At 38.5% G+C, this 15,019-nt stretch overlaps 1 protein-coding gene across 1 annotated transcript in view; it reads left to right on the top strand.

The window, feature by feature from the left end:
• LOC150081763 (alcohol dehydrogenase class-3-like) overlaps nucleotides 1–12,528 on the top strand; it is a 97,490-nt gene extending 84,962 nt beyond the window's left edge. The window contains exons 10-11 of the mRNA XM_090379625.1: nucleotides 3,146–3,284; nucleotides 12,382–12,528. Of these exons, the coding sequence (XP_090235751.1) occupies nucleotides 3,146–3,284; nucleotides 12,382–12,406 (164 nt within the window). The 3' untranslated portion in view covers nucleotides 12,407–12,528. The remainder of the gene's footprint in view (nucleotides 1–3,145; nucleotides 3,285–12,381) is intronic.
• The last annotated feature ends 2,491 nt before the right edge of the window (nucleotides 12,529–15,019 follow it).

Raw genomic sequence — 15,019 nt, 5'->3', positions numbered from 1 at the left:
CTCCGTTCGTTCGAAATACCTGTCCAGTTGAGCTTTAAATTTGTTTAGGCTATCAACTTCAACAACAAGTGATGGAAGTCGGTTCCACCAACCAACCACCCGCTGGCCAAAGGCAAATTTCCGCACATCTATCCGACATCCGTCCTTCCTCAATTTGAATTTATGCCCTCTGAGCTGATTATTCTGAGCAAGATGAAGAATCCCATTGGCATTGAGCATGCTCAAACCATTCAAAGCCTTATACACCTCTATCAGATCACCTCTCCGGTGCCTAGTCTCCAGACTCTGTAATTTGCAAAACTTAAGCCTTTCTTCGTAAGAGCACCCCTTTGTTCCATTCACTAATCTTGTTGCCCTTCTCTGTACCCGTTCCAGCAGCTCCACATCCTTCCTGAAATGAGGCCTCCAGACCTGTATACAGTACTCAAGATGTGGCCTAACCATTGCCTTATACAAGGGAATAATCACCTCCTTATCCCTGCTAGAAAAATTCCTCTTTATCATTGACAAGACACCATGAGCTACTCTTGCAGCTCGTCTGCACTGCTCAGAGAACTTCATATCTGCCTGCACAATTATCCCCAGGTCCTTTTCATTCTCCACCACTGTCAGTGTAGTACCGCAGAGTTGATACGTTGCTCTGGGGTTACTGTTTCCCATATGTAGTACTTTACATTTGTCAATGTTAAACTTCATTTGCCACCTCTCAGCCCATCTGTTCAACCTTTCCAGATCCTGTTGAAGCAGCATAGCGTCAGTAGTGTCCTTAACAACCCTGCCAACCTTTGTATCATCTGCAAACTTGGACATTAAACTTGATATCCCATCATCAATATCATTCATAAACACCGAAAACAACAACGGACCCAACACTGAACCCTGAGGAACTCCACTAATAACATTAGTCCACGTTGAGCAGTGTCCATTGATTACCACTCTCTGTCTTCTGCCACTCAACCATCCCCTTATCCATAGCAGCAATTTGCCTCCAATGCCACACTGCTCCAATTTGTGCAGCAGTCTTCCATGTGCAACAGTATCAAAAGCCTTTCTAAGATCCAAATATATAATATCAAAGTTATTCCCTGCATCCAGTTCTTTTGTGACTACATCATAGTATCCAATCAAATTGGTCAGGCAAGACCTGCCCTTAACAAAACCATGCTGCGTCTGAGCTATAACTGAATTCTTGTCTAGATGATCCTGCAGTGCTTCTTTAACCAGTGCCTCCATTAATTTACCTGGAACAGAAGTTAAACTAACAGGTCTATAATTACTTGTGTCAGCCTTTGATCCTCCTTTGTGAATTGGGGTTACATTTGCACATCTCCAGTCTATGGGTACCTCCCCTGAGTCCAAAGAAGCTCTCATAATTATGGCTAGAGGCTTGCTTACTTCCTTTGCTGCCTCCTTTAATATAACTGGATAGATCCCATCCACCCCAGGTGCCTTTTTTTATGTTTATCCTCAACAATCTCTCCTCCACTTTGCTCTCAGTTATTACAAAATCATCCAGCTCACTGCCAATGTTTACTTTACCTACATCATTCTCCTTCCTGAATAACTCCTCATGCGTGAATGTAGATGCAAAATACTCGTTTAAATTGTTAGCCACCTGAGCAGGATCCTCAACTGTTGAACCATCAATATCCAGTGGACCAATCTGATTCATCCCTTTCCTTCTTGAGTTTAAATATGTAAAGAACTCTTTTCTGTTTTTCTTTGCATCCTTTGCCAAGGATTTTTCATAGTCTGCCTTTGCCTGCCTAATCTCCTTTGTGACTTGGTTACAGACCAACTTATATCTATCATAGGCTTCCATGTCACCCATTAATTTGTATGTATCCCATGCATTTTTCTTCTCTGCCACATGTCTCATTAGTTCATCTGACAACCATTTAGGCCTAAACCTTGAACAATATTTCTTAGTTGGTATGTAAAGCCTGGTAGCCTCCAAGATTAGTTCCTTGAATGCCTCCCATTTTAAGTTTGCTGTTGGTAACATCATCAGTTGGTCCCACTGTATAGAATTTAAATACTGTCTCAGACCATCATAGTCGCCTTTACGAAAACAAAAACCCTTCCCTTTACCTCTGATGGTAGTTACCTCCTTGAGTAAATCCCACTTCAACACACTGTGATCACTGCCACCCAGTGGTTCATTTACCTGCAGATTCTTAATGCATGAAGAATCACTACTGATAATCAGATCAAGAGTATTGCTCCCTCTTGTTGCCTCACGAATATTCTGATGTAGAAAACAATCATCCAATAAATCCACAAAAGCCTTGCTAGTGTGCGAGTGACCAACCCACAAATTCCAGTCAATATCTGCGAAATTAAAATCCCCCATTATAAGACTCTCTGATTTACTGGCCCACTCTATTTCCTTGTACAATATCTTATTATACTCATCAGAGTCATTAGGCCTATAGCACAATCCTACTCTCACTTTTGATTTCCCTATGCTTATGTCACACCAAACTGACTCGACACTGCCCTGTCCATCGATGTCAACTGGCTTCACTTCCTTGGACTTTATGTGTTTCTTAATTAATAGCATAACCCCTCCTCCCCTCCTGTCCTGTCTATCCTTTCTATACACATTGTATTCCCCAAATTCCAGTTCCGCATTACTTATATCTGTGTGACACCACGTCTCTGATATCCCAACAATATCTGCCTTTGATGTTTTGAGCAATACCTCAAATTCATCAAATTTATTTACCAAACTCCTAGCATTGGTGTACACGCAGGTATACATGCACCTGTTTCTATTCTTAGCTACCCTAACACAGCCCATGTGTTTACTTGTACCGCAATGACTCCCAGCAGTCTCCGAAATATCCTGCATTCAGGTCACACCAACTAAATAAGTACTAAAGTTAAGGAAAGATAATTGATCAGTAGATTGGATAGAAGAAAATATTTCTTTCTGTCTGTCTTTCTCTTTTTGCTTTTTAATATGAATATTAACTTTCACAGGTTCAGCAGTTTAAAGAGAATACTGATTGAGTTATATATGTGTTTTATTATTCACAATAAAGATTTCTATTATATTATGTTTTGATGTGAAAAGTTGGACAGATTTCCATGGCTAATTTATGCACATCCTGATTTCTGGTTTTTCCTTTTCCTGCTGTAGGTATGAAAACTCGAGATGATATACCTCATTTGGTAGATTTATATATGAATGGAAAATTGATGATAAATGAGATGATAACTCATACATTGTCACTAGAAAAGATTAATGATGCTGTAGATTTTCTAAAGAAAGGAAGCACGTAAGTTTCATAACTTATTTTTTCTAGCTGTATTAACTTCTTTTAAACATACGAAGATGGGGGAAGGGGAATGGGATTGATAAGTTAAAACTTCTCCCACTTGTGGCTGTTTATAGTATTAAGTGCTATTTATGATAATTTAAAATTATGTTATTATATACAAGTAAAGGATAGCGAATGCTTAAAAAGTGGTACTCATCTTGAATTAATCTGTTTCTTAGGCAGCGTGGTTAATATTTAGGTTGAATTGTTAAGTTGAATAAAATTAAAAGGGGGGAAGTAGGTAAGTGTTGACTGAGTTAAAATAGGCGCAAGGAAACAGAAGCATACACATCCAATCCTTGGTTATCATTGAAGTAAAGAAGCAAAAGAATAATTGAATACTAAATAGGGGAATACAGTGTGAAGACAATAGTCATTACGGGGACTTTCGTTGTTTAAAACGTCCTCAGTTGGCAATGTGCGGAGAGTGAATGCGCATGGTATTTAAGAAATAAATTATACTCTCATGATGCCTTTTTTGACATGTGGGAACTTTAATCGCGAGAGGTTCCAAATTGGGGAAAGATTGAAGGGGAGTTTGGAATTTAGAATTTTAAGGTTTGAGCGGTGCCGGTACCATTCAATAGCTAGGGCTTCATATTGAAGTATTCTGTAGCTGGATTTTAGTTTAATGATGGAAATGGCAGAGTCAATGAGGGGGATGGTTCTGTAACAGATTAGTTAGACATGAGACTATAGAAATGATAGTATGCACGGGTGTTGGATGTTTTTGATGAGCCAAATTTGGTAGTAGTACTTCCGATGTAACATGTATTACAGTTTGGTTGACAATTAATGAGGTATATTATATTATTGAGGTTGTTTGTAGGATATTTGTGTGTGTCTTTATAGGAGCTGAAGAAGGATCCTAATTTGTTGTATGTAGGTGGAAAAAACAAGGGAGATATCAGTGTCGTTAAATAGACGGCGGAACTGTCCTACGAGTTCATTGTGATAAGGGAGGACTATGCGGATGTTTGTTTTATTGTTGTCTTTGGTTGGATTGTTAAGTTTAATTTTATTTTTAGCAATGGAGATTGTGTTTAAAATAAGTTGGTGGGGGTAACCTCTGGATATAAATTTGTCAGTGAGATATTGGATTTCGTTATAAAGGTTGGTTGGTGAGGAGCTGTACTTTAGTGCATTATGAATTTGATTATATAAAACTGCTTTTTTAGTGTTTAGGGGGTGATGAGAGGCAAAATGTAGGTATTTACCGGTGTTTGTATTTTTTATGAAAATTTTCGTATTTAATTTTGTGCCTGTTATATAGATAGTGGGATTGAGGAAATTTATCTGATTGTTTTGTCCAATTTCAAGGGTGAATTTAAGTCTGATGTGTATAGAGTTGAGTTTTATGAAGAGGTTATCAATGATGGATCTGTTGCCTATTACAAGAATGTCGTTGTCGTAGCGCATGTATAGTTTTAGTTCAGGGGGAAAGGGGGTGTAGAATTTGGCTCTCAGTGGCGAGTAGGTAAATTTTGGACAATGGGAGTGAAATGCCTAGGCCCATTGGTAAGCCAAATATTTGTTGAAAAATTTTTTTGTGAAATCTAAAATATCTTGCCTCTAATAGAAGGGTGGTGAGCTCGAGAATATGGTCTATAGAAAGGGAGGTATGTTTCGTTAAGGTATAGTCTGTTTCTAAAAACTTGCATAAGGCTTGTAAAGTAAATGGGATGTGGACATTAGTATAGAAAGAAGTGACGTCATAGGAAGCTAAGATGTCTGTATCGGATATTGTAATATTATTGATTTTTTGAAAAGCTTGATTGGTGTTATTGATCTTGAATGTGGAAAATTTAGTAAGAGGGGTTATAATTTTGACCAGAAATTAGGATAAATTAGTGAAAGCTGATTTGCTGTATGAAACAATTGGTCTTAAAAGGATGGTCGGTTTTGTGTAACTTAATGATCCCAAACATGTGGGGGAGAATGTTATTATGGATTCTGATTTGCTGTAGTGTGGAAAGGTTGATTTCCTTATTTTGCCTGAGTTTCCTGAGAATTATGTTGAGTTTGTTTTTAAGTTTTGTGATGTTATGGTTATTTTCATTTATGTATGTATTTGGATCTGCTAAGTTGGATTATAATTTTTCGGTGTAGATATCTTTATCTATTATAACAATCGTGTCTCCTTTGTGAGCTTTATGGGTGACATGGAAGCCTATGATAGATATAAGTTGGTCTGTAACCAAGTCACAAAGGAGATTAGGCAGGCAAAGGCAGACTACGAAAAATCCTTGGCAAAGGATGCAAAGAAAAACAGAAAAGAGTTCTTTACATATTTGAACTCGAGAAGGAAAGGGATGAATCAGATTGGTCCACTGGATATTGATGGTTCAACAGTTGAGGATCCTGCTCAGGTGGCTAACAATCTAAATGAGTATTTTGCATCTACATTCACGCATGAGGAGTTATTCAGGAAGGAGAATGATGTAGGTAAAGTAAACATTGGCAGTGAGCTGGATGATTTTGTAATAACTGAGAGGAAAGTGAAGGAGAGATTGTTAAGGATAAACATAAAAAAGGCACCTGGGGTGGATGGGATCTATCCAGTTATATTAAAGGAGGCATGCAAACCCCTAGCCATAATTATGAGAGCTTCTTTGGACTCAGGGGAGGTACCCATAGACTGGAGATGTGCAAATGTAACCCCAATTCACAAAGGAGGATCAAAGGCTGACACAAGTAATTATAGACCTGTTAGTTTAACTTCTGTTCCAGGTAAATTAATGGAGGCACTGGTTAAAGAAGCACTGCAGGAACATCTAGACAAGAATTCAGTTATAGCTCAGATGCAGCATGGTTTTGTTAAGGGCAGGTCTTGCCTGACCAATTTGATTGGATACTATGATGTAGTCACAAAAGAACTGGATGCAGGGAATAACTTTGATATTATATATTTGGATCTTAGAAAGGCTTTTGATACTGTTGCACATGGAAGACTGCTGCACAAATTGGAGCAGTGTGGCATTGGAGGCAAATTGCTGCTATGGATAAGGGGATGGTTGAGTGGCAGAAGACAGAGAGTGGTAATCAATGGACACTGCTCAACGTGGACTAATGTTATTAGTGGAGTTCCTCAAGGTTCAGTGTTGGGTCCGTTGTTGTTTTCGGTGTTTATGAATGATATTGATGATGGGATATCAAGTTTAATGTCCAAGTTTGCAGATGATACAAAGGTTGGCAGGGTCGTTAAGGACACTACTGACGCTATGCTGCTGCAACAGGATCTGGAAAGGTTGAACAGATGGGCTGAGAGGTGGCAAATGAAGTTTAACATTGACAAATGTAAAGTACTACATATGGGAAACAGTAACCCCAGAGCAACGTATCAACTCTGCGGTACTACACTGACAGTGGTGGAGAATGAAAAGGACCTGGGGGTAATTGTGCAGGCAGATATGAAGTTCTCTGAGCAGTGCAGACGAGCTGCAAGAGTAGCTCGTGGTGTCTTGTCAATGATATACAGGAATTTTTCTAGCAGGGATAAGGAGGTGATTATTCCCTTGTATAAGGCAATGGTTAGGCCACATCTTGAGTACTGTATACAGGTCTGGAGGCCTCATTACAAGAAGGATGTAGAGCTTCTGGAACGGGTACAGAGAAGGGCAACAAGATTAGTGAATGGAACAAAGGGTTGCTCTTACGAAGAAAGGCTTAAGTTTTGCAAATTACAGAGTCTGGAGACTAGGCACCGGCGAGGTGATCTGATAGAGGTGTATAAGGCTTTGAATGGTTTGAGCATGCTCAATGCCAATGGGATTCTTCATCTTGCTCAGAATAATCAGCTCAGAGGGCATAAATTCAAATTGAGGAAGGACGGATGTCGGATAGATGTGCGGAAATTTGCCTTTGGCCAGCGGGTGGTTGGTTGGTGGAACCGACTTCCATCACTTGTTGTTGAAGTTGATAGCCTAAACAAATTTAAAGCTCAACTGGACAGGTATTTCGAACGAACGGAGGGGTGAAATGGGAGTGGAGTTTTTTTTTTTTTTTTTTGGCTGATGCTGAATAAGCTTGCTTTCTTGCATCATATGCCTCTACTAATGCTAATAACGTTAGAAGTTTTACTGAGTTTGTGTAAATCCATAAACTGTTGTTTTTTTATATTAGAGCGGGAAGAGAGTTTGGTGTTAATAATACTATTAATAGTATTTTTTTTGCGCCTATTTCAACTCAGTCAACACTTACCCACTTCCCCCTCCCTTTAATTTTATTCAACTTAACAATTCAACCTAAATATTAACCACGCTGCCTAAGTAAGCCATCACAGATTAATTCAAGGTGAGTACCGCTTTTTAAGCATTCGTTATCCTTTACTAGTCTATTAACACCGATGAGCCAAAACATTATGACCATCTACCTAATATGATGTTGGTCCTCCATGTGCAGCCAAAACAGCTCATACCCAGCATGGCTGCTACAAGATTTCTAAATGTGTCTTGTGGTATCTGGTACCAACACGTAACCAGCAGATCCTTTAACTCCTGTAAGGTCCGTGGTTGAGACACCACAGATCAGAGTTGCTGTTCCAACACAAACCACAGATGCTCGATGGGATTGATGTCTGGGGAATTTGGAGGCCAGGGTAATACCTGTCTTCCTCATGTTCCGCAAACCAGTCTTGAACAATCCGGGCGGTATGGCATGCCGCATTATCCTGCTGAAAGATGGCTCTGCCAGAAGGGAAGACCGTTGCCATGAAAGGATGTACCTGGTCAGCAATGATGTTTAGGTAGGTGGTAGATGTCAGAGTGCCCAGCACATGGATGACTGGACCCAGAGTATCCCAGCAGAACATTGCCCAAAGCATGACACTGCTGCCACTGGCTTGTTTTCGTCCCACAGTGCACCAGGCACCATCACTTCCTCAGGTAAATGACACACACACACACACACGTACCCAGCCGTCCACATTGTGCAACAGGAAATATGATTCATCGGACGAGACGACCTTCTTCCAATCACTCAAGGTTCACTCACGTACCCATTGTAGGCACTGTGACCAGTGAACCCTGGTTAGCATGGTCACTTGGAGTGGCCTGTGGCTATGCAGTCCCATTTTCAGTAGGGTTCGATGTACTGTGTATTGTGACACATTACTCCCTTCACCAGCATTCCAGTTACTGGCCAGTTGCGCTACAGTTGCCCTTCTTTGCCACATACCATCCAGGAGAGCCTTTGCTCACCTTGAGCATTGATGAGCCATCTTCGTCCAACACCTCGCCAGCAGTTCGTGGGTTTTCCCTCCTTGGACCACTTTCGGTAGGTACTAACCACAGCTGACCGTGGGCTCCCCCACTAGCCGTGCCATTTTGGATATGCTCTGACCCAGTCATCTGGCCATTACAATTTGGCCTTTGTCCAACTCGCTTAAGTCCGTTGTCTTTCCCATCTGAAGAACAAGAGTAACACTAATTAACGGAGCTCAGTATAAGGTGTTTTTATACCATGTTCCAACCTGTGCTTCTGTGATTACTTCCCTGCATTCTTCCCATTTAGAATTTGTGTCATCAGTTGGTCCTACTGCGTAGAACTTAAACTGTCTGAGACTGCTGTAGTCACCCTTTTGAAAGCAAAAGTCCTTCCCTTGACACTCGTTATATCTTTAAGCAAATCCCACATCAGCACACTGTGATCACTACCACCCAGAGAATCTTTTACCTGCAGATTCTTAATGCATGAAGACTTGCTGCTGATAATGAGATCAAGAGTATTGTTTCCTCTTATTACCTCTCTGACATGCTGTTGTAGAAAACAGGCAAAAGTTCAATGAAATTTGCCGGTAAAAGTACTTTGCCGTAATGTCATTTAATTGTTGCTCGCTCGGTAAACAGATGGTGGGTGTTATCAGTCTGGAGTAGAAGTTGAATCCCATGGGAGTTTGAAACCCTCCTGAAGTGGAGGGGGGGGTAACCTGACCTTTTTTCTTTAGAATCACTAATTGAATTAACTAACTGAATCACGAACAGAGTCATATTGGAAGTTCTGGCATCGTAAAAAATGTTTGTAACCTAGTTTCACCGGTAAACTTTTTCGAAGTTTGCCATGCTTCTTGTGTGGGCTTCCTTTACCTTTGCCTTTTTTTTTCTTAATAAACAATTTATCCACTAGTCCACCGGTGATTCTAAAGAAAAAAGGTGAGGGTAGCCACTCAACTTCGGGAGGGTTTCAATCTCCCATGGGATTCAATTTCTACTCCTGACTGATAACACCCACTGTATGATTACTGAGCGAGCAACAATACAAATGCCGTTACGGCAAAGTACTTTTACCAGTAAATTTTTTGAACTTTTGCGTGCTTCTCATGTGGGCTATCTTTACCTTCGCCATTCCAATCAATATTTCTAAAGTTAAAATTCCCCTTTATGACAGGGCATCTTAATGGATTCATCGCATTGTGCCAAAAGAATGACGAATTCCCAGATTTTTTGAGTATCATCCACTAACAAGTGTTAGCTTAGCAAAAGATTAAATACTAAAAGTGTTGTGGACATAGCTTTCAAAATTGTGAATTCCATCAAAGGACAATCTATTCAAAGGAGACTTTTCAAAATGCAACTCGATGAAAATGAACCACATCTGATATTACACACAGATGTGAGGTGGAGTAAGTTTCTACAGCGATTTCGAAATTTACTGAATGAAATTGAAAAATTTCTTGATCAAAGGGGAGATGATTATCAGCAGCTACAAGATACAAAGTGGTTCTGTGATCTGGCTTTTTTGGCAGATTTTACCAGTAAATTAAATGATCTGAATTTGGAATTACAAGGAAAAAATAAAAATGTGGGTGACATGATTAGTAGTATGTATGCATATAAATATAAATTTTTGGCAATGGCTAAGGATCCTAAAAGGAAAAAAATTTGATCATTTTGCAAATATGCAAGATCATTTGCAAAAATATTCTGTTTTTGAATTTAATAGTGAGAAATGTTTCTGAAATTGAGAAAGTTGTGGATGATTTTGAAACTAGATTCAGTAATTTTAAAACAAATGAAGACATTGTTCAATAAATTTCTTATCCATTTAATGTCTACTTAGATATGAAACAAATTAAAAATTTAAATATGTATGAATTTAAAATAAGAATTCTGAATTGCATTTAATTTTAAAATTTATAAATAACATTTTTCAATATGTGTTGACTTTTTTAACCATGTGCAATGAAATTCTTGAGATGGTAGATCTCGGCACATTTTGAAGAAAAAAAAGTAGATCGCATCACAAATTAAGTTGGCCACACCTGGTATATGTTGTGGCTGTCAGGAAATAAAATCCCCCTTCCTTAAGATCTTCATCTTCCTCAACTAGATATTCATTAATATGCAGACTGTTGTCCACTAGCATATATGCTAAACTGGTATAATATAAATCATTTTATTCCTTATTTTAGCTTTTTTTTTTTTTTACTTCTGAAAATTAGTTAACATTGTTGTGAGCAATCTTCTCAACTTGTGGTTTCTGGACCTCATGGGTCTGCATATTTCTCAGGGTGTGCAATGCATTCTTTTCAGTTTTTTTCATGGCAACCTACCTAAAAAAAAAAAAAAAAAAAAAACCGTGCATGAATCAGACTGAACTAAAATTCCCTAAAAATCACAACAATTTGTTTTATTTTTACAAATGTGTACGTGTTTACATTATTTGCTCTCTTCTTCAAAAGTTTTGTTTGTTTTCACTTGTGTCTTAGACATGTCTGTTGAGATTTAACATTTTGCATAGTAAGTAATTTAAAAAGGCTTGGCACTATTCTGTTTTCCATATCTGTCCATTTAATAGTATCAAGTAGCAAACTTAGTGAATTGAATTTTAGATTTCTCCTCCTTCCCCAGTAATTTTTATTTAAATGCTTTGTTGAATTAAAATAATAAAATCCATATATATTATGCTAGTCAACACTTAAATCTTACTAATTTTATGCTTCTGAACACAAAAATCACATTAAAATTTGTCGATTGGCTCTTGTTTTCAAATTATATTTGGGGTCTCATATTAGCAAGTTACTCTGCATTATAAAATACAGCTCTCAGCAAAATGCATGGCAACACCACAGTTTCAGTACGATCATGCTCTTATCATGTGATTGGCAACTGTCGCCTTGCTCCACATCATGTGATAAGTCGTTGCCTCAAATGCATCTTCTACTCTGTTGCATTAATCCTTGAATACGGCTAGGTACTGGATGATTTGTTCTCAGTTAACGGTTGTTCTCTGTGAGATTCCCACCTTTTTGCGCAGTATTTGTGTTGTATAAGATTAATATGCCCCATAATTGTATGAATAGTCTGGATGACTTCTGTTACATATGTGGAGACGTCACATTAGTTTCAAGAAAGCATCCCTCAACTCATAAAAAAAAAAGCATCCTCAAGCCATAAAAAAGGCCTACTTCTTGTACTTTGGGTGTAAAGTAGGTGACCAGGACAAGAACTGAGCTACACACACACACACACACACACACACACACACACACACACACACACACACACACACACACACACACTGCACTACCTGTTCATCAAAACTCAATGTGTGAGTGAATCAAAAGAGAGGTTTTATGCCTTTCACAGTTGTGCATGATATGGAGGGAGGCAACAAATCACGTCACAAACTTTTCCTTCTATATGGTACCTCCTGTTAGAAAAGGAATGACAATGAAAAAAAAGTGGACAGTGAGGTACCCAAATATACCATCTGCAATTTGTCCCATGCCTCACAGTGAAATACTATCTATTGCTGAACTACCCGACAATTTTTCTGTTCACTCTGATGAAGATGAAGACACTGATGAAATCAACTTTGATATACACAAAGAAGTACAGCAGCCCTCTATGTCAAGGGATTCACCATTTTGTTCAAACCTTTATCCTTCTGAACCACATAAGATCACATAAGATTAATTTTAGTAAGTTAATACAATTATAAACATACCTTTCTGGAAGGTATAAAAGTGATGATCCAGGAAGGTATAAAAGCAATGATCTAGAATATGTTCAACAGTGAAAAATTTCTAAGTTTGTTTTTCATTTTTATATTACAGGCTACGAACTGTTATACTCTTCTGATGTTGGTTTTCACCAAGAAGTATCATCAGGTGCACTCTACAAAAATGATAAGCTGAAATCATAACAATGTACTTGCTTCTGTGTACTATTAATATGTATTAATAGAAATACCAATGTCATAAGTTTGTTTGTTTGTTTGTTATTTGGTTTTTAGGAGCATTAGCAACTAAGGCCATATTGCTCCGGGAATATGCGGTGGTCATTCCCTGACCTTTCCGCATCTTCTGTGTATTTGGTGGGCACGGGCTCGAACTCCGATCTAATCTTTGTCTAAAATAAACAATGTAGCAAATGCAATTTTAACTTAGGTTTTGGATTTTTAATGCCATCCAGAAATTTCATTTTGATGGCAACCAATCATGCAAGAATTAGTCAAACTGTTCAGAGGAAGTTGCTTATTTATGTGATCATATTTTAAATTTCATGCCAAAAGAATTCTCTGAAGAAAAATGATATGCTATTGTTGTGATGTTATGTGACAACCTCTCACCAGTGTTGTGTGAAATTATATTTACTTCTTTTATGCTCACAACACAGTCATTACAAGACAAACATTCAGAGAACCATGTTTACTTATTTGTTTTATTTATTTGTAATCATTCTCTACAGAATGATTACAGTGAAGTTTTTTTGATGGAGTAGTATATGGGACTTATAATTATGGTATGGAATGCAGGTAATAGAAAATTATTTTTATTAAATAATGACTGCCACCATGAATTTGATACTTTTTTACTTTTTACAGTGCTTGTGCTTGGTCCAAAAAATAAAAGGAAAATAATTGAAAGTGTTATTTTTAGGTACACATTTATCAAGTCATCCTATCCTATTAATAAATAATTCATGTCAAGTGCATTATAAGAATTATGAGAGTTTATTTTTAAGATCCACTACTGCCATTTTGAATACAGACACAATGGTCACTGCATTATGACCACCTACCTAATACCGCATTGGGCCACCATTCACACAGATAACAGCCATTATTTGCCTAGGCATCAACTCCACTAAATGTCTGAAGACATCTGTAGGGATCTGCATCCATTCTTCCTGTAAGGATTTCCACAGTGTCATATAGATGACTGTTGTATGTCCATACGCCTCACTTTCTGTTCCAAAACATCTCACAGGTATTCGATTGGATCTAGATCAGGCGAATTTAGAGGTCAATTGAGATGGTATCGTCACTGTTTCTTGAACCACTTATGCCCAGTATGGGCCTGATGACGTGACTCATTGTCTTAGAAGATCCCGTTTCTGTCCTGGAAAAAATGCAGCATGGCAGGGTGCACATGGTCTCCTAAGAGCTGTCTGCAGACCTTCCTAGTGAAATGTTGATCCATATGCACTAGGGGTCCTAGTTCTTGCCAGCCAAACATGCCCCATATTAACAAATGGAAAAATATTCCCTATATTTCTCCACTTGTTCTCGAGTGGTGAATACCATCAGGACCTGCAACTTTCTTGGCATCAAGATTGTTCAAAATTCTTCTAACATCCTTTTGGTAGGAGGTCATTTACCAAAATAGTAGGCACTATGCATGATCAGTTTATGGCCTTGTGCCACATGCAAAGGTTCCATCAGTGTATTGTACCAGGTATTTGGATTCATCCAACTAGCACACTATTTCCAGTCCTTTAGCATTCAACCAGTGTTGTTGACACCACAGCATTTGCTGTTGATGAAGGTCAGTGGTGAGATGATGTTTCTTGGGTCATTTTCTGTGGAACCCTATACATCTGAGGTGTGCAGTGCAACCTCATTTCGGATGTTTTTCTTGCATTCCTCATATTGTATTGCAATGTCAAGCTGCCATTCAGCCCATATAACATGCTACGTCCATCACACACCACAAACATCCACTTCGCGTAATCCTTTACAGTTTTATCGGCAGGACCCATTCTTTGTACACCTTTTAACCATGATGGGCCGCAAGCAGCTGACAAGATGTGCTGTTTCCAATATGAAAGCACCTGACACAATAGCTCCCACAATCATGCCCTTTAGAAACTCCACATTATCTTTATTATGTCCCATAATTGCTACTTTATCACTTTGACTTGCACAATCAGATACAAATTACCACCACTGTAGCGTACAAAGCTGTTCAGCTTTTTATACTGTGAGCTATGCAGTATACTGCGTTACAGATGGGGTGATCATAATTCAATGATCACTCAGTGAATAATATCCAGATGACTCATAATCTGAGTCTCATAGAAAAATTTATATCTAACCTTTTTATTTTACAAGTTGCTCTAAAAATTACCATTTTATTTTTCAAATATAAAGATATGCTTCTCTGAGAGACCAGACTGTGCAGAATATCTTTTATAATATCCTTGTAACTGGAAAGATTGTGCAAGGCTCAAGGGGTAGAATTTTTCTCAGCCTGGTCTGTACTTGTTAACAGGAGAGACTGCTTCTACAGGGATGGGATACACTTAAATAGAAAGGGTTCAAGAATATTTGCTGATGCTATCGAGGCAGTGTTAGGTGGGTTGGAAAACTTCTAGCTTGGGGGCTACAAGGATTAATAGATTAACAGTAGCCACTGGCAGAGGTGAAAGTGATTCTTGCACTGCTTCTATTGGAATGAGCAGCAGCCTGGA

Source organism: Mastigoproctus giganteus, chromosome 8 (genome assembly GCF_048544385.1).
Source record: "Mastigoproctus giganteus isolate SK-2022 chromosome 8, ASM4854438v1, whole genome shotgun sequence".
Taxonomy (NCBI): Eukaryota; Metazoa; Arthropoda; class Arachnida; order Uropygi; family Thelyphonidae; genus Mastigoproctus; species Mastigoproctus giganteus.
This window is presented reverse-complemented; position numbering and strand designations above follow the sequence as displayed.